The 24,556-nt window shown below is 39.5% G+C and overlaps 1 protein-coding gene across 17 annotated transcripts in view; it reads right to left on the bottom strand.

Moving 5' to 3' along the window:
- The window catches only part of DTNA (dystrobrevin alpha), a 223,508-nt gene that overhangs the window by 88,514 nt on the left and 110,438 nt on the right, over positions 1 to 24,556 (bottom strand). For all 17 annotated transcript variants that reach the window (XM_069004687.1, XM_069004684.1, XM_069004683.1 and 14 more), the window contains 2 exons: positions 8,234 to 8,301; positions 2,330 to 2,410 (listed from right to left, as the gene is read on the bottom strand). In XM_069004687.1, coding sequence (XP_068860788.1) covers positions 2,330 to 2,410; positions 8,234 to 8,300 — 148 coding nt within the window. In that variant the 5' untranslated portion in view covers position 8,301. Of the gene's footprint in view, positions 1 to 2,329; positions 2,411 to 8,233; positions 8,302 to 24,556 lie in introns of those variants that run through there.

Below are 24,556 nucleotides of genomic sequence, written 5' to 3'. Positions count from 1 at the left end.
CTCAAATACAGTCTTTTCAAGCAATTTTTCCCTAATAAGTCTGGGCCAGTGTGCCAGGGCAGGGCAGGAGAGCACAGCTGAAAGAAGACAAGGATGGCTTGAGTGACAGGAGGTGCTATGCGCTGGGAGTGGAGCAGAGCTGTCTTTGAGCTTTTTCTTGTTATATTCTACCCTAAATGAAGCAGCTCAAATGCAGCAGAAAGGTTTTTTTCCCTGTGAACTCTTTTTTTTTTGTCTCGCAAACTTACTGTTGGGTGGTGCATAATGACAATTTCTGTAGGGCAAAAAAATCCCCCAAAACAGTAGGTGACATGATCCAGAGGTCTGATATTAATCATTTCAAGGGCAGTGCTCAGTTCGGTGGCTGTATGTTTAGCAGCTGTTTCTTGGACAGCCATTGCTTGAATACCTGTCAGGTGAATGAATGACTTTTTTTCCCACTGATAAGAGAAACCCATCTGGGAGAGCAGCAGTCTACCCGAAACAACCAGAAGAAACCTGTACTTGATGGTGGAAAGACACACACAATCCAGCTTGTTCCAGAGCAACAGGCATTATTCCTTAAGTTGCACAGAACCTAATTCTTAGGATGACATTTTAAATGTCTCCTTTTTTTTTTTCCCCTTCAGAAGAGATTGATACAGTATAAATCCTGAAAGAAGATCAGCAAATTACTCCTCCTAGGTTATCAATGGAGACCAGAAGGTAAGGCCTGTCCATGAGTGACTTGGCACAAGCTGGCAAACTGCAGGGCATCTGCACTAATTCTTTATGAAGAGAACCAACAGTTCCACAAAAGCAGATTGCAATTGATAAATAAGAGGCACAAAATTAAGACTAACAACCAGTGCATTTTCAGCCAGCCAGACACTCCCGGTAGTGAGGCTACTGTTAGCCCTTAGGTTTTTTTCATTTGCATTGCACGCAGTTGCATACATACTTTGCTATCACTGTCCAATTAATTGGATACTTTTGTCACCTCAGACTACTGTATTCTGTTACCATGAAAATGAAGTGAAAATGTTATCCTCCTAAGCATAAGGTTTAAAAAACTAAACAACTGAATGCAACATAATAGTGTCTTTCAACCCATTTTCTCCTGAATGGGAGAAGCCAGCTGCCAGGCAGGTACTAAACTCCCCCTGGGTTTTGTGTCTGGCAGACTGCTCATAATGTGATACCAAACCTTCAATTCATACTTCAGCTAAGGACATATTAAAAACATGAAAAGTGTGCTATGGAAGTGATTAAACTATCAGCTCTGTGGCTAATAACAGAGTAAACACTCTCCAAAATATTTTCCATCACAACTTGGCCTCTCCAGTATGTTTGGACAGCATAAGCTAAACATTTCTGTAACACAGACAGATGTAACCCCAAAACAAGGAACTTAAGAGGGCGGTAAATTTTTATCTACAGTGAGAATTTTTTAACATACTTACCACTGTGTGTAGCACAAGCACAGCCAGGTTGTCATTCTAGTCTACATATGAGGACTAAAACCCACTTGTTTACTCTGCATTGGTCCTCTCCCTACCACTACTGCTGATAAGAGTTCCCTTGGTTAGGGTTTTTTTTTAACTTGGTGTGGAAAGGTCTGATAAACCACATATACCCAAACCTGCCCTTTTAAGTATTTGCATACTATTTTGAATGGAGAAGAAGCACATGGAGATATACTCCATTACAAATTTAATATGTATTTCCCCTTTAAAGTTCACAGCACATGACTGTGTTAACAGGAAATGCATCCGTAAAGGAAAAAAGACTGAATCTCAGAAGAAAAGTTAAAAAAAGTCACTAATCAAGTGGGAAATTTCTCAATAAAACCTAGAGGGAGTAAGACAGATATGCAGAGATTACAAGCAGGTTCAGTCTCTCAGAAGAGCTGTTGTCTAGCTGGCCTTCTGGAAATAAAGGGGTCTGACACCCATTGCACTTACTTTGCTGCACCCTAAATAGAGGGGGACTGGAACCACCATTTTTTCTCACAGAGCTGCTATAAAAGCATTCAATTTGCAGGGCCGTGCTGGAACCCACAAATGCTATTCACAAGAAAATTGGAGAATGCAGTTAACATACTTATTAATTAATAAGGATACAAGCCTGTATCCTGACCCACCTTTCTATGACTGAGTCACTGGCATATTTGAGGCAAGCTCCTTATGAAAATAGGTTAATATCTGAAGTCTGCCCAGGCACTCTGATTAGTGTCCTTTGCAATGCCTGATCACACAGTCCCAGTTTGTCAGTGGTACAAAGGACAGACTAGGGAGTGCAGTGGAAAGCTTACAACAATGGTAGGTAAAAGAAGGGCTGGCATACTTACAGTTGCATTTCTTCTGAACAAATCTAAGCTTGCATGCTGTTCGGTAGGTGGACAAACGGATGCGATCCAGATCCTGAGCCCCTAGTGGAAGAGAATAACGGTGACATTTGTATGGAATATGACCTGTGCGTATCTTTGCTAGCAGGGAAGCCAGAGAACAAAGAGGACACATGAGCTGCCTCCGCTTAACAATTTTCAAGGCTCTCTCCTTTGCAGAGAGAGTAGAGAGGAGTGAGGAGTAAGAAGGGGGATGTCAGGAGCTACAGTGTTAAAAGAATTTTATAAAGGAAGGCAAGGAATAGTCAGCCCACTGTGTCTGTCACTTTGAAGAACAATCTGGTCAAGCTGCAGGCTAAAAGACACACTGGCCAGGCTCCAACAGCAGGGAAAACCTCAGTGAATTTTAATATTTAACAAAAAAAGCTCATAACAAATATCTTTAGCCAACATGCCATATCAGAACAAGGTATTGCCAGCAAACCAATGTTTTCTTAAACATACTGTGCTGTAACTTAAGGCAATCTGCAGAAGGGGGCAATGACAATGCAAGGGGCGTGAGGCCTTTTTCCGTTTTTTGGATGTATGTTCTCTGCAACAGAGACCTCTGAGGGTCAGCTGTATGCTCCACACAAAGCTTGGCCCTGGCTGCTGCAACTTAAAGATCCGGTAACATTTCCAAAGCAGCTGTCCAGGAGATGGGAACAAACTAAGTGGCAGCTACCTCACATACAAGGACAGTACACAGGGGCCAGTGTGGGGGCAGAAACTGGCACAGTGTCCAACAAACTCATCCAAACAAGGTACAGTCAGGATGTAAGAGGAGTGGAATACAGCCCTGCTTTTACACAAGCTTCCTAAATACTTCAAGATTTCTCAGCTGAACTGCTGCCATATGTTGGCATCTGTAGCAGGATACTCTGTGGAAGCGGGGGTAGAACAGCTCAAATTTTCTCCTATTTGCAGAACTATCAGTGATGGATGGAGAAGGTGGACCATGCTGCTCTCGGTGTTCAGGAATGCTGAGACCAGCCTGACTCCACAATCTCAAAGCTAAACCTTCTGAGGACATGAAAAACAGTCTTGCCTGACAGAAATCAGCACTGGTGAGGATGTGGCACACAAAGTTCCTGATAAAGGAAGCAACAAGTGATAGTACTGATAACTTATCAAGAGCTGCTGAGGTGGCACAGGTAGCCTAGAAACATTTGATTGACAGTCAAGCACTTTATACTATAAAAGCTCAGTTCCTTTTTTAATTGCAGGGACTTCTAACACGCTCCTTCTGGATATGTATGTGGCGATTCCTCCCTTGAGTGGGGACGCTGCCCAAGGTCATTCCTTGAGGCCAAGTGAAAGAGATTTGCCCATGGTGTTGATATGGGTCAGTAACATCACTTAATAATTATTAAACTAGCTTTGAAATAATTTATTTAATAAATAGTGCCCTACATTAATAGTTATAACTATACTGTCTGCCAACTAGTTTTGATTAAAATACTTTAATTATTATCATTATAATAAATTCAAATAAATATTTATTTTATTCCTATAAATATATTTGGTTCGCTATCCTTAATCCTGCATGATAAAGTCATATAAAGTATCAATTACATCTGTATAATCCTTAAAACATGAACTCTTGACCAAGTCTGTGACTAGGACTGGATTGAGCTCTATCCATACTACTCTCTCAGAAGGAGCTTCCAGAGTGAGGGGGTCCTTTCTGCACCTTGTGGCTCAATGGGAGGGCTTCCTTCCCAGATACATCTTGCCTGAAGCTCCATTCTGCCTGTGGCAGCATTGTTCACCCACACTTTCTTAAACAATGTCATTCTTCAGACCCGAATTTTTCAAATGTGCTCTGACCTATGAGATGAAAATGAGAATGATACTCTCCATTCTCCCCAGATTATGCTCTTTTCCTGACCAAATTCTCCCACACTGTCTTCTCAGGGCTGCCAGCTACTCCCTTTTGCCAGCTAGCTGTCTCAACACCATCTGCTCCTGGGGGGAAATTACCTTTCACTACTTAACATCAGGTATGGGAAGTATTTTTGTGAGTTTTTTCCATCATATCCTCTATTGTTAAAATTATACAGGTTTTCTCCTTCTCCATTAGTATCTCACTGACAGCTTTTGGAAAATTTCTTCACAGGTGAAAGGGAGCATAAAGCTTGCAACACTAAGTTTTTCCTTTTTAATAGGAAAAATGAGTAAACTGAATGTAAACTTTCTTAACTTTAGTGAAAGCTACCAATAAACTTCCAGTGCTCCTTTACAAAACTTCAGCCTTTTAACAAGATTTAGAGAGTGAAAGCGAAGTGAGACTCTGGTTCACTGAGCTTCTGAGGTTTCAGTAATAATCTAAATAAACCAATTTGTATGCAACGTTGCTATTTTTCTTTCTTTTTTACTATCTGCAGGCACAGTGGATGGTGTTATTTTGATATTATTTGGGGAGTAGGTGTTGCTGATAATACCCTGGAAAAGATAATTTAATTTTGTCATGATTCACATTTTGCCACAGTCAGAGATCTATTTGTCAAATAACTTCTGTAGAAAAGTACCATCACTTACATGATGGAGAATCCTGAAAAACAAGTGGAAAGACGTGCAAGACTGAGCATGGCAAATGAGACAGTGAATTTGTAACCTCCCTACAGGATTGCCAGTGGCCTTCTCCTTCCACTGATGGCAGTGCCTCACTCTGTTTCCTTTGAATATGCTCATGTCATGTAACACTGTTTGTGGTTTGCAAAGATTATGAAGGGACACACTGCAAGCTTTGGCTTTGTTTTCTTGCTGGATAATATGTGCCAACAATGATGTACATTTTGAACTCTTCATCAGTGTGGATATACCTGGGCATGTCAGGTCAGACTAAGGGAAGACTAAGACCTAATGGCTTGATGTCCAATAGAGCATTTTGAGTTATAAGACAAGCTTTAACCACGGGACTCTACAGAAGGTGATAATGATTACGATATTAATTTGCAAAAGTTTGTAATCTGGAACTAGAAGGATGCCTCTTCTGAAGGAAAGGAAACAAGAAGGTCAAACTGTATGTCTCAAAATACAGGGAAAATCCCAGCAGTCCAAATTTAAAATTAGAATCAAATAGTTCTATTCCTTGTTCAGGACAAACTTCCCACTTAAAAAGGCTTGAAAAGTTGGATTTTTTTTTTCTCTTTTCTATCTTGTGTAGTCTGGAACATGACCCACTTTCTAAAATTATTGTGGGGTTTTAATCACAGACTTGCAGATTTAAGTCCCAAGAACCAAAACCGCTGGCAAAAGCCTTTATATTACAAATTTTCTTCCTCTGATATTGGCAGGTTGTGGAGTTTAACGTTTTGCCATAAGCTTGTGCCTACCAGAACGTTTAGAATCTTCACATAGCCCACACTATGTAGTGCATCAGGAGCACGTGGTTTTTGTTAAACATGTTAAACAGGTGGGCTTGCACACAGCCAGGGGCACCTGAATGCAATGCCAGGATAAACTTTGGTTTCAGTGAAGCACACCCTCCACACACAGAGGCATCCGAGGGGCCCTCAGAACACAAGGTTCAGTGTTTTATGAATATGGCTAAAATACATTCAGTTTTTCACAAAGACTTAATATTTTCCCCTTGTTTTACCTAGTTGCAACACTCAGTTCTCTGTGTACATACGTAGTAGGTGGAGGAATGGAGGTAGGCAAACAGAGAAGGGAAGCACATGTGAGATAAACCAGACTCAGGTAAATATGCCAAAATACTGAAATGTGAAAGAAAAAAATAGTAGACTATAACTAATGGTGTACAATACAGGAAAATAGTCCCTCCTCTGCCTCCAACTGCTGATTTTCCCAACACCTCCTTAACTCCTCCAAAACAATTCCACATCAAAACAGCCTTCAAAATTGTGGAAACAAACCATAAATCCTCACAGCAAAGTCCTAAGCATTTTAGGAATATTTCAAACTAATTGAAATTAATGGTACCTGTGCAACTGACTTTAGGTGATAAAAAATCAAGGCCCCTCTGTAATTCTAATTAAAACTATAGAATGTTCTGATAATGGACAAATACATTTTTTGATTCTAGCCAAAGAACAATACCTCCCTCCAAGGGTCCAAGATGCTGTACACAAGAGACAAGTGAATCATAGAATATCCTGAGTTGGAAGGGACCCACAAGAATCATTGAATCCAACTCCTTGCCCTGCACAGGATAATCCCCAAAATCACACCATGTGCCTGAGAGAATTGTCCAAATGCTTTTTGAACTCTGTCAGGCTTGGTGCTGTGACCACTTCCCTAGGAAGCCTGTTCCAGTGCCCAACCACCCACTCTCTTCTGGGTGAAGAACCTTTTTCTAATATCCAACCTAGACCTCCCGTGACACAGCTTCATTCCATTTCCTCAGGTCCTGTCACTGGTCACCAGAGAGAAAAGAACAGTGAGAATTATTCATGAGTTACAACAGCAAGCCCTGTGGGATACTAAAATAATTTAACATAATTTAACGATTTATAATGGCACAACAGAGCTAGTGGACACTGTGGAATGGGCCAAGACAGTTCTTGGTAGGCCATCTGAGTGAGAAGTCTTTAATTTGGAGAGCTCAGATGTAGGGCTCACCCCTAGGGAACAGTCCTGAGCACACTGAATTCACCAGCACACACCTTGCCTTCCAGTATGCACAATAACTCCAGTCCCAGTAATGCCCATTTTAGTCTCCCACCAAAGATCAGGGAGATGCTCTGGCATTGTTTACTACATGGCAGGGGACAAACAACAGGAAGCTTAGTAATTACACACAAAACTCAGGTAAATCTATTAACAGGGTGACAGTCTAAAACTTGGTATTAATAGAATTTCCTGGAGAAACGGTGGGTTGGTTGTAAGAGAAATTAGAAATGACTGTCAGAAATGCAGGAACATTGTTGGTACGGTACATTCCTGACACACTACCCTGCAGGGAGTACAGAACTTCTCTAGGAACTATAAAAAATATGCTGAACTAGGGTATGACATACATGAGTCCCTGTACTGTCTGGCTGAGATGCAGTTAAATTTCTTTATAGCAGTCTGCATGCTGCTGTGTTTTAGATTTGCAGCTAAAAAAGTGTTGATAACACACCGCTGTTCCAGATGTTGCAGAAGAGTGCTTCCACAGCACCCAGGCTTTTTTGTTTCCTACTCTGTCCCCTCCCAGGGTTGTCTGGGGATGGGCAAGAGGCTGGAAGAAGACAGAGCAAGGACAGATGGCCCCACCTGGCCAAAGGTTAGTCCACACCATGTAAAGCCAAGCTCAGCAATAAAACTGGGGCAGGGAAAGAAGGGGATGGGGAGTTTTGTCTTCCAAGGTGGACACTGCTCCATGACTGGCTGGGCATCAGTCTGCCTCTGGGAAGTGGGGAATAGCCACCTTTGCACCACTGGTTCTTGGTTTCTGTTGTAATTTTTTCCCTCTCTTTCTGTCACTTAATCAAGTCTTTATCTCAAGCAATGAGTTTGCTTGCTTTTGCTCTCCCTATATTCTCCTCCACCCCACTGGGGGCTGGTAAGGGATTAAGCAAATGTGTGGGAGTTTCGCAGCTGGCTGGAGTCAACCCACTACAGATACCTCCAATAGAAGATGTAGCTTTTGGAGACCTTTATCCCTCTTCATTGCAACCTGTGTACTGCAGTATCTTTGTCTTAAGAAGCTACAGATTAAAATAATTCAATCAAACAATCTGATGTAGAAAATCTCTCTTTCCTGCTTTGGTCAAATCAGCCCATTTTTGTGTGGTTTTGGTCTCATGATATTCATTTGTGCAACGGAGATTTGAGGTGGAAAGCTTGCATAAATTTAACAGACACTGCATAGCAACTGGCTTGGTCTATCACAGCAAAACATTTCCAGGAAGTACTTACGCATTTCTGCAAACAGCTGCCTTCTTTCTGCCATGGTATTTCCTCTTTTCCCACAATCTTCAATCATTCTGGAAGACAAAATCATGTGAAAACATTAAGTATTATTCCCAGACTGAACATACATACAAAAGCATCCAAAATTGATCCCGAAGAACCTTGGAGGTTGACTGGTGCTCCACGTGTATCCGATGCCTTTTGCCAGCCTCTGTGTGGCGTGGTTCATGGGGAACCTGGTCCTCAAACTGTCCTCCATTCCCTGGACTCTGCTTTCAAGCATTTGTTCCCCCCCGCCACCCCTCTCTCCCAAAGGCAGTGTTCAGTTTTTCTGCTTGATGTAACTAACTGTCTTACATAACACAAGCTCTGAAATTCATTTTAGGTTTTCTTAAATAAGGAATCCTCAGTTTAAATTATGTAAGAGAGAAGAAATCATAAAAGATTCGGATATTATTTTATAGTCTCAAAAATTATGTTCTAGCCAATTCTATTTGGAGGAGACAAAAAAAACCCAAACCAAACAACAGCAACTAAATCTCTACACCATAACATAATACATGCTATTTACCCAAGCAAACACTCTCCCAATATTCATTCAAATTCAGGACAGTATATCTCTGATTAAATGAGTTTCAGAAAAAGGCTGAGAAGTAAGAATATATTTTCCTTCAGTTTTCAGATGAAAAATCTTTCATATATTTTGAAGAGCACTACTGCTGGATAGAGCATGGAGAAAAGCAACAGCTTCTCTCACAGCCAGCATTCAAACCATAAAAGACTAAAGCCTTCAAAGTAAAGATAAACATCTTTAGCAGCACTCAAAAAATTAAAACTAGTGTCAGCATCACCACCTTCTATGGGTAATTATCCTATCGAACCAATATCCTTTCCTGCCTGCCAAGTCTGGTTAGGGCTTCTGACCTGCATTTTAATCTACATCCTCATGTCAACTAGACTGTGTAAAATAACATCAGACTACCTAGGTTATAAAAGAGATCCTCTGTAGAAGCCTGCAATCAAAAATTGCACTGTATCCCATAGCAAACTTCCATATGTATACAACAAGAAGGATAAAAGTATGGATGCTGAAGTCTGCCATCACCAAAGAACTCAAGATAGAAAACCAGTTTCCTTTTATTTCTCAAAGACAGAAAGGCAATCACATAAGGGGTGTTTTGTTGTGTGGGGTTTTTTTTCCCTTTCAAAATGCACTGTTCGAATGAAGTGGTGGTACATTATAATTGCCTTTTCCAAATAGCCTATTCAATTCTCAGAGTACTGATAAAGACTCTGCTGAAGTGCTATCTATGGTGGGCATTTTGTGATGTGAGCAGCAGTCCCACTAGGAAGTGGACAAAGGGTATGGATGCAGCCTCTTTGCAGGGATATTCAAGTCCACCCTTATGCTCTCACTTGTCTGGGAGTGATAGGGATGTGTGTAGAATGACATTAAGTCTGAGCTAATATGTCCACCCTTTCTGCAAAGAAAACAGCTCTCAGTACAGTGCTTCACAGAAGTGGTCACAGCCTCTGATCTGGAAGTAGCTGGTGTCTTGCTAGCTTGGAGGTGTTGGAGAAGACTCCCAGTAAAATGAGGTACCTCAAGATACGCCAGGCCCAACCAGCACCTTAATTAGACAGCAAGAAATAATATCTTTTTTACATGAATCAGCTTTAAATCTCTGCCTATAAAAGATTAAAAGCAATACAATTCCACTAACCATGGCTTGAGTCCCTGCTTCTTTCTGTTTCTAATGAAACTCATAGTAGGAGACAAATTTGCCATAGGAAATGATCAGATCTCGTAGGACAGGTGGGTTAATAACACCCTTTGAAAAGACAGCACCTTTTACTGGGCAGGGCAGTTGAGTGCATACTTCAGAGCAAGCACAATTTTTGATTAATATTAATTGCTTGTAGAGTTGGTTATAAGCCATCATAATTTTCTCTGACTTCTATATTCAGCATTTTTCCACCAACAATGTGCAGCTTGTTTTCAGACAATACTATTTCTGTTATTTGTGTTATTTGACTGAGATTAGGTTAATTTGATTTTGGCACAAGGATGACATCATCTTCCATTTCTTCACACAACTGACACTTAAATCTTACAGATTTTTCTCCAGTTAATAATTTGCTGTTTTCATTCCACCAATGTTCTGTAACATTTGTGAAATAATTGCTGGTCTCAGAGTGATTGCTACAAATTTTATTGAAAACATAAGGGGTGCAACTTTATTCTCACTTCCCTCATACTGCCACCTGGAGAAAAATATTCCTTAGCTATTGCTTTTAAATATCTTGCAGAGCATGGAACGTGGCTCACCTGTGACCTTATTCACCATGCAGAAGAATTTTCCCAGTCTAAATTCTGTAAAAAAAGTATTTTTCAAATCATGCAAATTGTACAATATGTTTTCCACTTCTTTCAGAAAGCCTGTTCTTAAAGTGTCCCTTTAGTGGGGGGGAAAAAATAATTCTTTAACTGGTTTTCCATTTTCTGCAATTCATCCTCCCTTTACTTTTACTGTTTATATCTCCTCATATAAAAATGTTCCCTGGACCTGATAATCATTTTTCAGAATGTCCCATTATCTTCTGATATTGAATCACCCTTTTCACTGCTGGGGCTTATGGGGATTACCAGGCCTGACAAATAACTTTATAAACACACAACTCAGGCTTCACTGGAGAAGGAAGGAGCTTCATATTATGTTTTGAGGACTCTTCTTGCACTAGATATTTTGCAGATTTTAAAACAGCCTTCACCCCAAATGACAATCCTAAAATTCCCTCTAACAGGGTAAATGTTGTTAGGCTAATGAGAGCATTAGTGGTGGCAATATTTTCAGACAGCTACATTCCATCCCTCTTTCCTATCTTCTTCTCCTGACAGAAGAAAAGTGATAGATGATGCTCATCTACCGAAGTATTGGTACTTCTGAGTCGCCACGACAGGAATTCACTCAGCTCTGTCTTCCAAGCTTCTCACATGCATTTTTAACTCTAGAATGCACTACAGCCCAGGCTCAACTAATGCCACTGTCAAGGTGCTGGGCATCTCCCTTTCCAGCCTTGTTCCCTTCGACCCAGCTCCCAGGTAGACAGCTCTGCTACTCAAATCACATTACAGACTCCTGCTTTAAGCCCACAATGCATTCACCTCAGTCCCTGGGGCTGGCCCTGAACTAAGTGACTACAGTCGTGTTCCAGTATTTCTCATTTTGCTCACAGCACATGCCATGTCACAGAAAAAAAAGTACAATTTGTTCTACACAAGAGAAAAGCAAATCACAAAGCAAACTTTAATGTGCTTTACAAAACAGAATACATTTCCAGAGACAGAATGTTGAAAAATATTAATGAATGTATGCATTTCTCATAGTAGGGATTAGATTATATTTGTCTTCCATGGATTCCTTTCACTATCTTTTTCCCTTCACTTTTCTTCCCAGGAAATAGCTCCTCCACTGCAGGTAAGAAGAACACCTATTGTGCATCGAATTAAAATTCTAGTCACAAGCTAATTAGTAAGGTACCAATTAGCATGGTATTAAGGCTTCAATATATTACAGACATTCCAAAGCAGAAATCATTCCAAGCATGAGGTTTCCAGCCTCTGAAAAAGATACTGTGAATGTTTCATTTTTACCCATGTTTCAAGCTGAAAACTTTTATGACATCAGTAGTGTCAGAAAGAATAAATAAATAAAGAATATAGTTTGATTGGAACTATTTTGACTACAATTTCATCTTCATGCTTATCAGTATCAGAAGCATAATTGGTCTATTTTTGATATACTTTTCTGGTTTATAAAATGTGGGTGGGAATATCATGTAATATGCACAAGGTGAAAACTAAATGCCTCATTTATCTTTCCTTTCCTGTTGTGCTGCTTGGATTATAAGCACTGCAATAATCTCTCTCACAAATAAATGTTTTTCTTGTTTTAGTATTTATAGGGTAAATAATGTATTTTATTAAACCCCACTATATGTCATTCTTTTCATAAGTAGCATATTTCCATTACATTTCCATTTCTCGAGCTATGTCTGAGCATGATAAAACGAACGCATGCTACATTTAAATTATTAGCTCCAAAAAACCAATCTGTCCTGGTTTAGGCTGAAATAGAGTTAATTTTATTCCTAGTAGCTGGTACAGTGCTGTGTTTTGGATTCAGTCTGAGAATATGTTGATAACACACTGATGTTTTTATTGTTGCTAAGCAGTGCTTACCCTAAGTCAAGGACTTTTCAGATTCCTAGGCTCTGCCAGTGAGCAGGTATTATGGTATCCCGCAGTGGTAGGGAGGAGAAGAGAGATCCAACAGGCAGAATTGTGCAGCAAGATTGATTTCTTTAATTATTTTACAAACTCCTTTATAGACTTTCTTCTTCATAGTCTAATTGGTCAAAGGATCAGCCACCCCCTGGAGTGACTGGCTGAAATCCTAAAACATCCATTGTCAAAATATTTTTCTACTGTACCATAAACAAAGCTCTGCAAGGTCGCAGGTGTTCATTGTTTATAGAACTCTGCTAGTATCTTCCTTGAGAGAGAAAAGTATCTCACGGGACTGGGAAGAAGCAAGAGAAATTCTTGCTAGCAGCAATATTATATCCTCAAGCAGGTGCACAAATGACTGGAAGGGAGCAAGGCCAGGACAGCTGACCTGAACTGGCCAAAGGGATATTCCATACCAGAGAGCATCATGTCCAGTATATAAATTGGGGACAATTGGCTGGGAGGTGTCAATCACTGCTCAGAGATGGGCTGGGCATTGGTCAGTGGGTGGTGAGCAGTTGTATTGGGCATCACTTATTTATCTTGGGTTGTATTCCTCTCTCTGTCTCATTATTATTACCTCTCTATGTCTCACTATTGTTATAATATTTTGCTTTGTTTCAATTATTGTTTTTATCTGAATCCATGAGTTTCACTTTTTTCCCCTGATTCTACCCAACACTGGTGGTGGGGCTGGTGGTGGAATAAGGGAGCAGGTGCATGTGACTCTGTTACCAGCTGGGGTTAAAGCAGCACCACACCATCAAAAGAAGCAGTTGCCTACGTACCTGCACTCCTCTCTGGAAAGCCCCACACACGTCCCAGGAGACCCAAAAATTCCTGACCCGACACGTGCACACGCAGTTTGATGGGTCTGAGAAGAGCCACCCCACCAGCACTTCCACAAATCCCCATCCCAGATGTCAGTGACAGATGAAGTGCCCCAGGGAGGCAGGATACATGCCAGTGAGGAAAACTGCCCACTGAAATTGATTAATTCTGGCATGAAAAATTTATCAAGTCCCATGTGATGGTTGTGAGGCAGCCAGGGGTTTGAAAAAAGAGGCTCCGAATCCTGGCCAGTGACACTTCTGACAGTCTTTCAGACTAGATAAAAGCTGTTTTTCTGTCGAAGCAGGTACAGAGGAAAAAGAGAAACACCTCTCTGCTCCAGTCTCATCCAGCTGAGCATGCTGGTGCTCTGAAGCTCTTGGGAGCATTTGCAGACCCAACTTCTAGCCGGAAGTTTCGCACCACAAGACTGGTAATCCCAACAGTGAGTATCTCAAAATCACTTTTTGGAAAGAGTACCACCATTTGGCAGAAAATATCAACCAGGATCAAGCATCCTTTATCTGAGCAGTCTGTGTTTCCCTAGTGAGGAGATCTCAAACTCTAGATACAGAAGCTATTTTTTCTTCCATGAAATGATATTCACTTCAGTGTCTCTGGGAATTAGAAGCATTAGGATGCAGAGAAATGTGCTGGTTTCTCAGTGGCTATTTTTTATGCTGTTGACAAATCTGATGCTATTTTCTATACAGCTGGACAATATTTAAACCCAGCTTTGAGCAGACAACATGACCATTTTTCAGCAGCACAGGCTTCTTGTCTGCCATTGCTCAGGACAGTTTTATCAAAATGCCCTCCATACATAACAAACTGCTGTTTCTTTTCAGGATTTACCAGCATCAGAAATTTAGATTTATGAAAATGAATGAGCCTGCTAGGGTCTATCTAACAGTGACTTTATGAGGAACTTAAAAGCTATAGTCAACAGCTAGGATTCTGTTCACGCAGGATTCATGGTAATGCGAGAGAGGAGATGTTCCACTGATCTTTTATTTTCCCCTATTTTCTCCAAACTCAGGTGTGTTAGGTAGATTCTCCTCAGCTAACTACAACAGTTATGGCTGCTTATTTCAAACAATTTGGACTGGAGATCAGTGAGTTAAAAGGGACAGTGAGTGCTGGCTAAAACCATATTTCTGACATCACCAACCTCAGCAATCCTTGTCGTTAATAATAAAAATCCTGAAGGGCTATTTCAGAGCCCTCTTCCCCTTAATGGATTTATTGGTGCCTTATGAATGTCTTGTTCCACATGTTCTAATGAAGCAAGTCCCTAATAGGCCTCTCTCAGCTTTACATTCCAGGACTAATCTTTGGCACTGTAATAAAATTGGTCAATGCTCTTTCCTGAGGCTAGCTATAATTGCATTGCACTTACAAAGTGTGCTTGTATTTTATCTAGATGAGATTTTTGCAGTGAAGGAAGAAAACAAAAGCTGTTGCTAAGTTCATCTCCAACATGAGTCTCAGCAAGTCTGACTATTCTCATTTTTGTAATATTTTTCGATTTTAATAACACCAAAAAACCTGAAATTCTGTCTTGATTTATTCCTTTAGTGAACTGTGGTTCTGTTTTTAAGAAAGAATTTTCCAACATATTTTTTCATCAGCTCCCCTTTTGGGAGTTTTGTATCCTTAGTGGGAAACTGCCAAAAATGCCTAATAAGGCACCCACTGCAAGTGATTTCCATAATGCACAGTCTTCAAGGAAGTTTGAATGCTATGCAAATCTTATCTCTCAGGTCTAAAAAGCAAGTGTGAAGGGATTAAACACTTAAAAAAAGAAAGCGTAATTTTGAGACAGAAAATGTGAGAGTCAAAATAGACTAATTATGTATTTCATTTAATTTCATACTGTATGGAATCAGCAGTTTACTAGAGGAGGCAATGACAAAGGAAACATCAGTTGCTTTCCATGTGCACTAGGCATTACCAAGTTTAGGAATTAAAAATGTTACTAACTAGGCTGAAATATATACCAAAATCCTTATTTTTCTTCTTTTCATGGGTACTTGTACAGTATAATTTTCAGCTTTTCTCTGCAACATGGAGAACTTCTCTTAGAGAATCTTACTACTCCAGACATGAAAGACATTTAAGAAAGTGAGTACTTGTAACTTAAAATATACATATGAAACTTTAAAAAGCTGTCATACAGGCGTTGCTTCGATGAATTCTTCTAGCCATGATCTTTTTGAGTCAGCCTTCCTGACACTGGAAGAAACTACTCTATTGGATGAAATATGGAAAGAAAGCTAATGTTCAGTGCTTCAAATATGTTTTCATTTTTTGAGAGTGTAAGATTATCCAATAAAATAATTTTGGTCACCTCCAAAAAACTTTTCTCCAGGGCTTCACTGCCATCATTTCTGCTAAACATAAGGGATTGATTCCAGTTAACTGCTACTGAATTTCAATGAAGTATTTCAAACTTCTATTCAAATGCAATTAAAAAATTCTATTTTGTCTAGATTTTATTAAATATTTTAAAACAACAAAGAAGATGCTGATTTCCTTTGAATATGACATTTCAGAGCCTTAATTCTACTAAGGGGTAGTTAAAAATAACTTCCACTAACAGTCACTTCTTTTTGGTTACACTCAAAACACATTCCAGGAAAAGAAGAAGCCCCCAAAACTCAAACACAAAAGCTGGCAATATACAATACCAAATCTGATTTTTCTGATGTGTAAATATCTTTATGGAGTTTATCCATGAACTCATTTTGGAGCTGGATTTCACTGAAATGGTAGTTTTTCCTTCAGAATATGTATTTTTAAAACAATTTTTCTAGAAGCCAAGATCAATAAAGAACTGATGACCTCTGAACACGCAAATTTGCAATTCTACTTCTTTCAATTGGTTAGAGAAGGCATAATTGATAGAGAAAACTGTAATGAAACTCAAGGGATAAAGAATTATAAGGCCTTTATCACAGGAAGCATTTAATTTATACTCTGATACTCTGGTAGTCTGGTCCTCTTTCTTTTTTATTTGCCATTGTAGAGGCAAAAAGGAGGTTGCAGGATTTCAAATAAAATTAAAATCCTACTTAGTCAAAGGGATCTTTCAGTTCTTCTTGTGCTGCCATAATTAAACCCAAATTCATTTGAGAGTAAGCTGTCAGTGAAACAATTGTGTTAGGAAGCATTTCCCGGCTTCTGCCAATTTTAATAATACAAGTTGTCAGCTTTTGTAAATACAGATTTGATGATGATTTGCTGTAGGACAGTAGGTACTTTCACGTCCTCAGAATTACAAAACCCACGAAATAAACCAAATGGTAGCTGCAGGAGAAAACGCATTCCTAGGCAGTTGAAATTATTAAGATCCTTTGCATGTACTGGGAAAATCTCACTAAAATTAAGTACTGTGTGTAGTCAAAAAAATTAGTTAATAGAAAGACTACTGGCTTTGTAACCTTACTGATGAAAAGTTTTGGCACCCAACAATTAATGCAATAGTCACTGATCCAGAGAAGTTGAAAAATATCAGCTACAAAGAGTTTTCCATTATACAACTGACAACCAAGAAGTATTTAAAAGCTTTTTTATCTTTATGCCCGAAACAGATGCCTTTGGGTTTTTTTCACTTTTCAATTTTCTGAAATGTTAAAACAAATAGATTTATAGAAAAGAAAGTCTGAACTATATCTAAACAACACAGCTAAAAAGAAGAACCTTTAAAAACAATCCCATGGAAATCCAAGTCCCTCCAGATCTATTTGCCAGAAAGGTAGGAAATAAATTACAAATGAAAGAATGATGAGGCACTGATGAAATTGTTCACATATACTCTTTCATAGTGGTATCTGTTAATTTGTCTTGAAGCTCAGTGAGAGCAGGCACTAGGACAGAAAAATGGCACTAGGATGGGAATTAAGGCATTCAGGAGCATATTTGGGTTAAGTATATACCTTCTGAGACAAAGAAAGCTTTGATTACTGAGTCTGTAAGGATCTCACGCAGAGAGAAATCAGATCCTTAATGCAAGTAGGAGCAGCCTCCAGGCTGATCTAATTAATATCTGAAGAAGGGGTTTTTAGCAATTAGCTGCTGTCAGGGCATAAGGAAATGTAAGACTTTATCTCTTTTACCTGGCCATATCCCTTCCATGAATGGCCTGGTAAAATGGGTAAGCGATGACCTGGGTAAGAGGGATACCACTTGATTGTTTTGGTGGCTGCATTCAAATGAAGATGCTTTAAAAGTAGATGTCAACTTATTAATTTCAATTCTGTTTTCAAGTACCAGGTCTCATTGAAGGTCACACCTCTACATCTCTACTTTTGTGGCAGAAAAAGAAGTTTCACATGCACTGTTAAAATGATTTCACTAGGCAGCCTTAGTTATAATAAAGCTCAAACCTCAAGATACTCAGTTAAGATACTACCTCTCACAAAGTCAGAATGATTGGAATCAGGGTCTGTACATTCTCGTCCCATAACTGCCTGCCTGTGTACCCATGAATAACCACACAAGCAGTACAGCAACCCAACTGTTATACACAGCAGAAACAGAACAGGTAGGCTGGCAGTACCATGTGATACAAGACAAATCATCAGGAAAAAACAGCAATGAGATGCCTAAATTTGTATAAAACTTAAATGACAAGAAATTACAGGCCAATACAATAATATCTGAGTCTTCTAATGAGGAATACATAGAAAAGGCAAAGTCAGATGGGCTCCAGTTCAACAAAAGCTTTCTTTAATCTGTCCTTATCCTGCAAAACCTTCACATAAACACTGAACCCCAAGCAAATGCTTGAACTTCATTGTGATGACCGCACCTAGCTGAAGAGGAATGGGCTGCTGAACTGGGCTCAGAGGTTTTCTATTTAGTTCTTAATAAATGTCTAACAAAAAAGGACAGCCTACAAACAGTAAGTTACATAAAAGGGAATGTACTTGGAAATGGCACTTCAAGGAGGAGTCAGAGTATCTCCCAATAAAGATAAGCTTTAGCCACGTAACAGGGAACATAGCTCCTCTGCATGTGATGTGGAAGTTTACAGAGTACTGAGGTCACTTTGAAAGCAAAAGGAAATAAAGAATTAAAGAGAAGGGCATTAAGAAACAGAAGAATCTTTCACCCCTTCATCCTTCTCTTCATTATTTGGATGTATGTTGAGATGCTATTCATGATACTATTATAAAAGTAAATTAGGAGGAGAACTACACTTTGTGCCAGTTCCTACATCACTGGTTATTCCTGAAGTATCCCACCACAAAAGTTAGCATGAGCTTTTCTTTTCCAAAACTGTCTTTGATGCAAATGTAATCTGTCTTTGCCTCCCAGAAAATTTAAGTCTCCTTTTGCTGGAGTATTCTCATAGAGTATTATCATAGCCTTTCACATCAGTATAGCTAATTTATTTCAGTGATTAAAAAGGTGCAGCTATTAACTAGGAGCAGAAATTTTTGCAAAACTATCCTTTTAATAAATAGCAAGGTAGGCATCTTATGTCCTCGCTAGAACAGGACATATGTTAGACATAAGGCTGTGGAGGGCTGTAATAACTTAAAACAATTCAAGAAAAAACCCCACCCTTATTTCAACAGGTAAAGGACGACAGGAAATGAAAGCAAATGCAAGCAAAAAAAAAAATGGACAGCTTGATATGCACTACCAGCTAGTTTATTTTCTCAAATAAAAAACCTAATATAAAAAATTACTTTTAACCTAATTAAAATCTGACATTATTTTATTAGGCAATATCATTATTACAATAGCACACAGAAGAAAATGAAATACAATATAATTATGTAGCAAATAGTCTCATATACTAAGCCAGAACAGAAAGCTAATGCTTGAAATATTGAATTCAGAGATAATGGCTGGTGATGCTTGTAAATGGACACAACAGAAACAGGCTGCTACATATGATTCACTCATCTGGGTCTCTCCTCTCAGATATGCACATTACCTCTAACACTGGTTGGACCCTGCTAAACTCGAATTAGTGTTGTATATGCTTGAGGAGGAACATTTTTAATAAAACAGTATCAATTATACTGCAAAAGAACATTTAGATTATAAAAATCCCTCCAACACTGCACAAACATTTCAGCTGCTAGAAATGGGCTTGTAAGCAGACTTCTGTCTAGAGAAATTTCAGTGCCCTGAATTTACCTCTCCCATGGCAAGAAGGGAACGTGAAGAAAGCCAAAGGGAGCACATGAAAGCCCAGAAGAAGCACATTTAAGCAGGCTGGCACTCATGGCTGCAAAGAATCCTTATGTGCTTTGAAATCCCCAAATGGTTGTTTAAAGATTTTTCTTCATGTAAAACGAAGTAGATCACTTCTTAGAAACACTCATCTAAGGGTAGTCAAGACAGAAGACACACTCCTACACAAGCATTGCTCTAGGATGCACACAGTGCACCAACTTTTGTGGAAAGATGACATTTGTATCATTAACAACAGGAAATATGAGGTGCCAAAACTGTCACACAGCACTTTATGTCTGTATGTCACGTTCCCCCAAAGACTAAATGTCCTCAAACTAATTTTTCAACACCTCCTTCCTCTGAAAAGATCTCATTTTTCTTCTAACACAACACAGTAGCTCTAGGAGAACACCTCAAAAACCACTCCAGGGAGAAACTCAGTCACTGAACTACAAGCTTTAAAGGTGCCATTCCCAAGATCCACCACACTTTTTAAAGAGTTATTTCACAAAGAGTTTCACAGTCATCAAAACTCAACAGCCATCACCTATGAGGAAGCCTCACAGCTGGCAGGAGAAGAGGAAGGGACGGTCAATGTGAAGGTACAGAGACATCCAGAAAAGCATGGGGCACTAAGGCCTGCAGCAGCTTGCAAGACAAAATATATCCTTGGACAGAGAATACCAATGAAAACTGTTAGGAGCCAATTTTTATGTGAAATGTGTTGGTTCTGAGCAGATAAAACACTTTGCAGATGCTTTACAGCCATGTACCACAGCAGCCCAGTGGCCAAGTATTCGTGGCTGCTGCAGGGGCACTTCAATTAGGCCACAAAAGCGAGAGCATTACATGAATCCTTGCAGAGAGCAGTACTATCTACAGACCTGGATTTTGAGAAGAAAAACGGACTTGAATTCACTGCCACAGTGACAATTTCCATGGGCAATTACAGCCCCCTCCACCCCCAGAGGCCCTGTGTACAACCAGCCATTCTCTGAGCCAGCAGCCAGCTCTCCCAAGTGATGCTGCAGCTGCACGCCGAACCACTGCTGTTGGAGTGGCCACCAGCCTACTCCAGAGACCAACAAAAAGTGGCTCTAAGGAGAAATCCATGTGAGTTACAAGTGCCACACCACTGCCTGGAAAAAACCATGCCCAATTTGACCCTGTTGATAAGAGGTGACAATCCTTAAATTGGTCCAGAGGCATCTAAATTGAAGGCATCTGAGATGGTAATAAGCAGATTGGAGCTAAGCTGGTTAATGTTATTTGCAAACAAGAATAAGTACATTCGCACCTCAGGTGTCATTTGCTTAATTCTGAGACCATGTCTAATATTCTTCTGGGTATTCTGGCAAGAAAGCAGCAGTATATTTTTGGTCTGCCTTATCAAGTGCATCACATCAGAACAGGAAGCAAGAGACCTTCTCCTTCTGTTTGGCTCTGGTTCAACTACACTCAACTACTACATTCTAGTTTAGGCACCAAGTTGTCTGGAAGCCAATGACAGAGTGAAAGGAGAGAGGCGAAGAGATGGAAAACACTCAGAGGACTGAGGCTGGAGAGTCTGATTTCTGGGAAGAGAATAACATCAAATCTATACAGTTTTGTTAAATGCTGATGAGGTGGGAATAAAACAGCTATCTGCTGTTCATGTTGAGGAGAGAATTATGAGGTGTAATATACAGGGTTTAATTAGGAATAACAGGAATAATATTTAAACACAGAAAACGCCTGATCTCAACAGGGGAACTCTGAAGAGAAAGATGTATGAGGCTGTAGACAGTCTCTCAAGAGATATGGTGAATGCCCTACAGTCTGTGGCTTTTAAAACTACCCCAATAAATCTTTTGAAACATACATTGCTGGCTCAATGTTACTTTCAATGAGGTGAAATGGAGACTCCAGATGTATTTCTGGATGAGAATCTCAGTGGTATAAAATAACATGTAGTAGAGCTTTATCAGCAGAGGCTCATCTTGCATTCCTCACTTGTAGATATGTTTTTTTCCTCCAACATATTTCATAATTTAGTTTCTTAAACACAGAATGTTCAAAATAGACTATTTCAGAAGCCATATCCCACTCCCTTGCTCTTTCTGCCTTCACGATTACCTTTGTTTTGCCCCTTCTCACCCAAACCATCCATTTGCCTCTACTGACTTGTGATTTCTCAGAATTCCCATGTTAGATCATGGAGTTGTGACATGCAACAGCAGAGTGCTCAGTGACAGCTTATCCACTTTGCTTCCCACCTTAGTCCTGTGGATGTTAAACAGAGAGCAAAGGAAGGGAGCAAACCATGCAGCTGGATTTTGGGCTCGTATCTCCCTTGTGTTAAAGAGATGCCAAAGGCTGACACGTGAAAAATACAAAAAATTGGTAAACTCCCATTTTACCTGTGACTGAGATGACAGTAACACCCTATACACCAGTGAAGTGCACTGAAGACACAAGCTGACTGTGAGCAGTGTTAGAGCTGTTAGGAAGCAGCCCCTCCCTTGGAAAAAGGGGCTGGCAAAGCCTTCTGGCACAAGTGCCTCTTCAGGTGTTCTTCACCTGCTGCTAGAAGTGCTGGTGGGCAATATATTTGGACTAAATTAGCTAATACTTAACTGATGCAGGAAGGCTGACAACAGCCCTGGAAAATATTTTTCAAGCATTATCTGAAAAACCGATTTGAACTCAAAAATTTCCAAGCCCCCAAGAGACAAAAGGTCATTCTGTCTTCTCAATCCATTGCTTATTGACTCAGGTTATCAGTTATCTCAACTGATTTCAGCTCTTCTAATACCTGCATTTCACTACAGATGCCCAGAGGCAAAGGGTACTTAGGAATTAGAGGTGTGAATTCATTTCCAGAGGCACTCAAACAGATTTAACAAAATCCATTGGGTAAATATTTAGCTGCAGGCTTGGTTTCAAGCAATCCTGTGAAAGTGTGTTTTACAACACAAATGAATGGAAAAGGGGACTCAAAAGAGTCAGAGAGGCAGATTTTTCCCAGAAGCTTACAATTTTTTTTAAAATTTACCGCTTTGCCACTCAGTCCTACTTTCAGAACATCTAGCAAACACCTTTGCTGCAGAGTGTTGCAATATTTGGCAAAGGCCTTTTGGTACAGTCCCTTGCATACACCTCTTTATTCTGCAGTTGAGGAGAAGCACTGAAAGGATTTCCAGTGGCAATCTCCAGCACCAGGAGGTCTGTTTATATAAAGTGCCAGTCATTCCCATTATCCTCGCTATTTAAGGCTGTACCCTCTAATGCACAGCACCAGAGAGATTTGAGGGACGTAGAAAAGCATTACAGGGTAGGTAGCATTTGTAGTTAGTCCTACGAGCTGGCTACACCAGCAGGGCTTCCCAAAGCAGAAGCCCCAAAGGGTCCATGAGAAATCAGGATGCCAATGCTGCTCCACATAGCAGAAACCCTGGAAGTCTTTCAAAAATGCAGTTTCTGATCGAGTCAGTCAGCCTGCAAAGGTTTTAACATAGCAGTCATGGACCTATAAATAACTCGGCAGCGTTAATAAGATCAAAATAATGAGGAGGGAAAGAAACAATACAGGACCCCTTCAAACTTTATCAAAAAACCAAGATCTTAGATGAAACTAATCATGTTAGCTATGTAAGGAACATACTCAAGGTTAAGACACAAATAACTAAACTTCATCAGATCATTTCAGAACGATCTGCTGAAATTGGTCTGACTGAAACAGTGTCAGTTTCTTGAGGGGGGCATTAGAAAACATTAAAAAGCTTGCAAGTTTTTAAGATTATATATTTATAAAACTATAAAAATACATACACATAAAAATAATAAACTAATGCACTTAAAAGAGTTGGAGAATCAACATATTTAAGCCCCCAGAAGTTGTTGAATCTGTCAGCAAAAGTTTGTAACATCAGCTGAATTCTTGAACACTGACAAAAACTCAGATACTGGAACAGTTTTAGGTAAGCTACTCTCAAGAAGAAGAACATTGAGCACCAAATCCAATGCTTCACATGTGAATGCTTTCGGTTCACCTCTGAAATCTCAACAGATTTCATTATCTACATACCTAGAAAAGCTAGGTACAAACATTTTTAAAGAATCGGCACCGTATCCAACTTGAATATTGTATTTGCTAGGATCAAAATGACACATCATATAATCTTTGTCCTGACTGCTCAGTCCTTGACATGACAAAGGATTAGAAAAACAATGAATACAGTACTCTCTCAAACATCTAAAGGAAAGATGTTCCCATTCTCCTCATGCACACCAAACAAACAGTGATCACATCTGCACACATTTTGTTACATCAGGATAAAAAAAGTATTCACTTCATATTTGTTTCCCTAGTTTTACAAACACTGACTGCAAAACAGGTAACACCTGAATGTTTATGGGATAGAAAACCCTTTAAAATTAAACTTTTTAAGCTTCCCACAGGCAACACCTACTCAGAAAATTCTTTTCTTCTAAACTTCTATGCATGAAAAAGATTTCTAAACACATTTTCTGTCCTTCCAAGCAAAATACAGCATCTGGACCATCTCTGACCTGGTAGAAAGGATTTTACTTGTGCCTGAAGTCACGAAGCATCAAACACATGTACATGCATCAATTTATGCTGATATTTATGGGGGAAAATTTCAGATTTGGAAAGAAAGGGACCTTAATGTATACTTTTCATCCTTTTTACTTTAAAGTGACTTTAAAGAAGAAAAATGTCTTTTTTTTCTTTTTTTTTTTCCCCTCCATAAACAATTCTCTTGTATTCCAGGCAGGTAATTACATGGGAAAGTAACTGTTAGTTCTTTAAAAGAAAGGGTTTAGGTTTCTTCAGAAGGTGAGACAAAGTTTTGCCTGAATGATGAAGAGCAGGCACTTAGAGAGATCTGCATCTGACAGCTCCTAGCCAGACTTACCATGAGCCCTGGAGCAAAATATTGTGGTGAATTTCTCTTGTCTGGAACAAACATTATGAATTTTATTTTGAAAACGTGGCATCCTTGTACAAC

Source organism: Aphelocoma coerulescens, chromosome 2 (assembly GCF_041296385.1).
Source record: "Aphelocoma coerulescens isolate FSJ_1873_10779 chromosome 2, UR_Acoe_1.0, whole genome shotgun sequence".
NCBI classification, from domain to species: Eukaryota; Metazoa; Chordata; class Aves; order Passeriformes; family Corvidae; genus Aphelocoma; species Aphelocoma coerulescens.
This window is presented reverse-complemented; position numbering and strand designations above follow the sequence as displayed.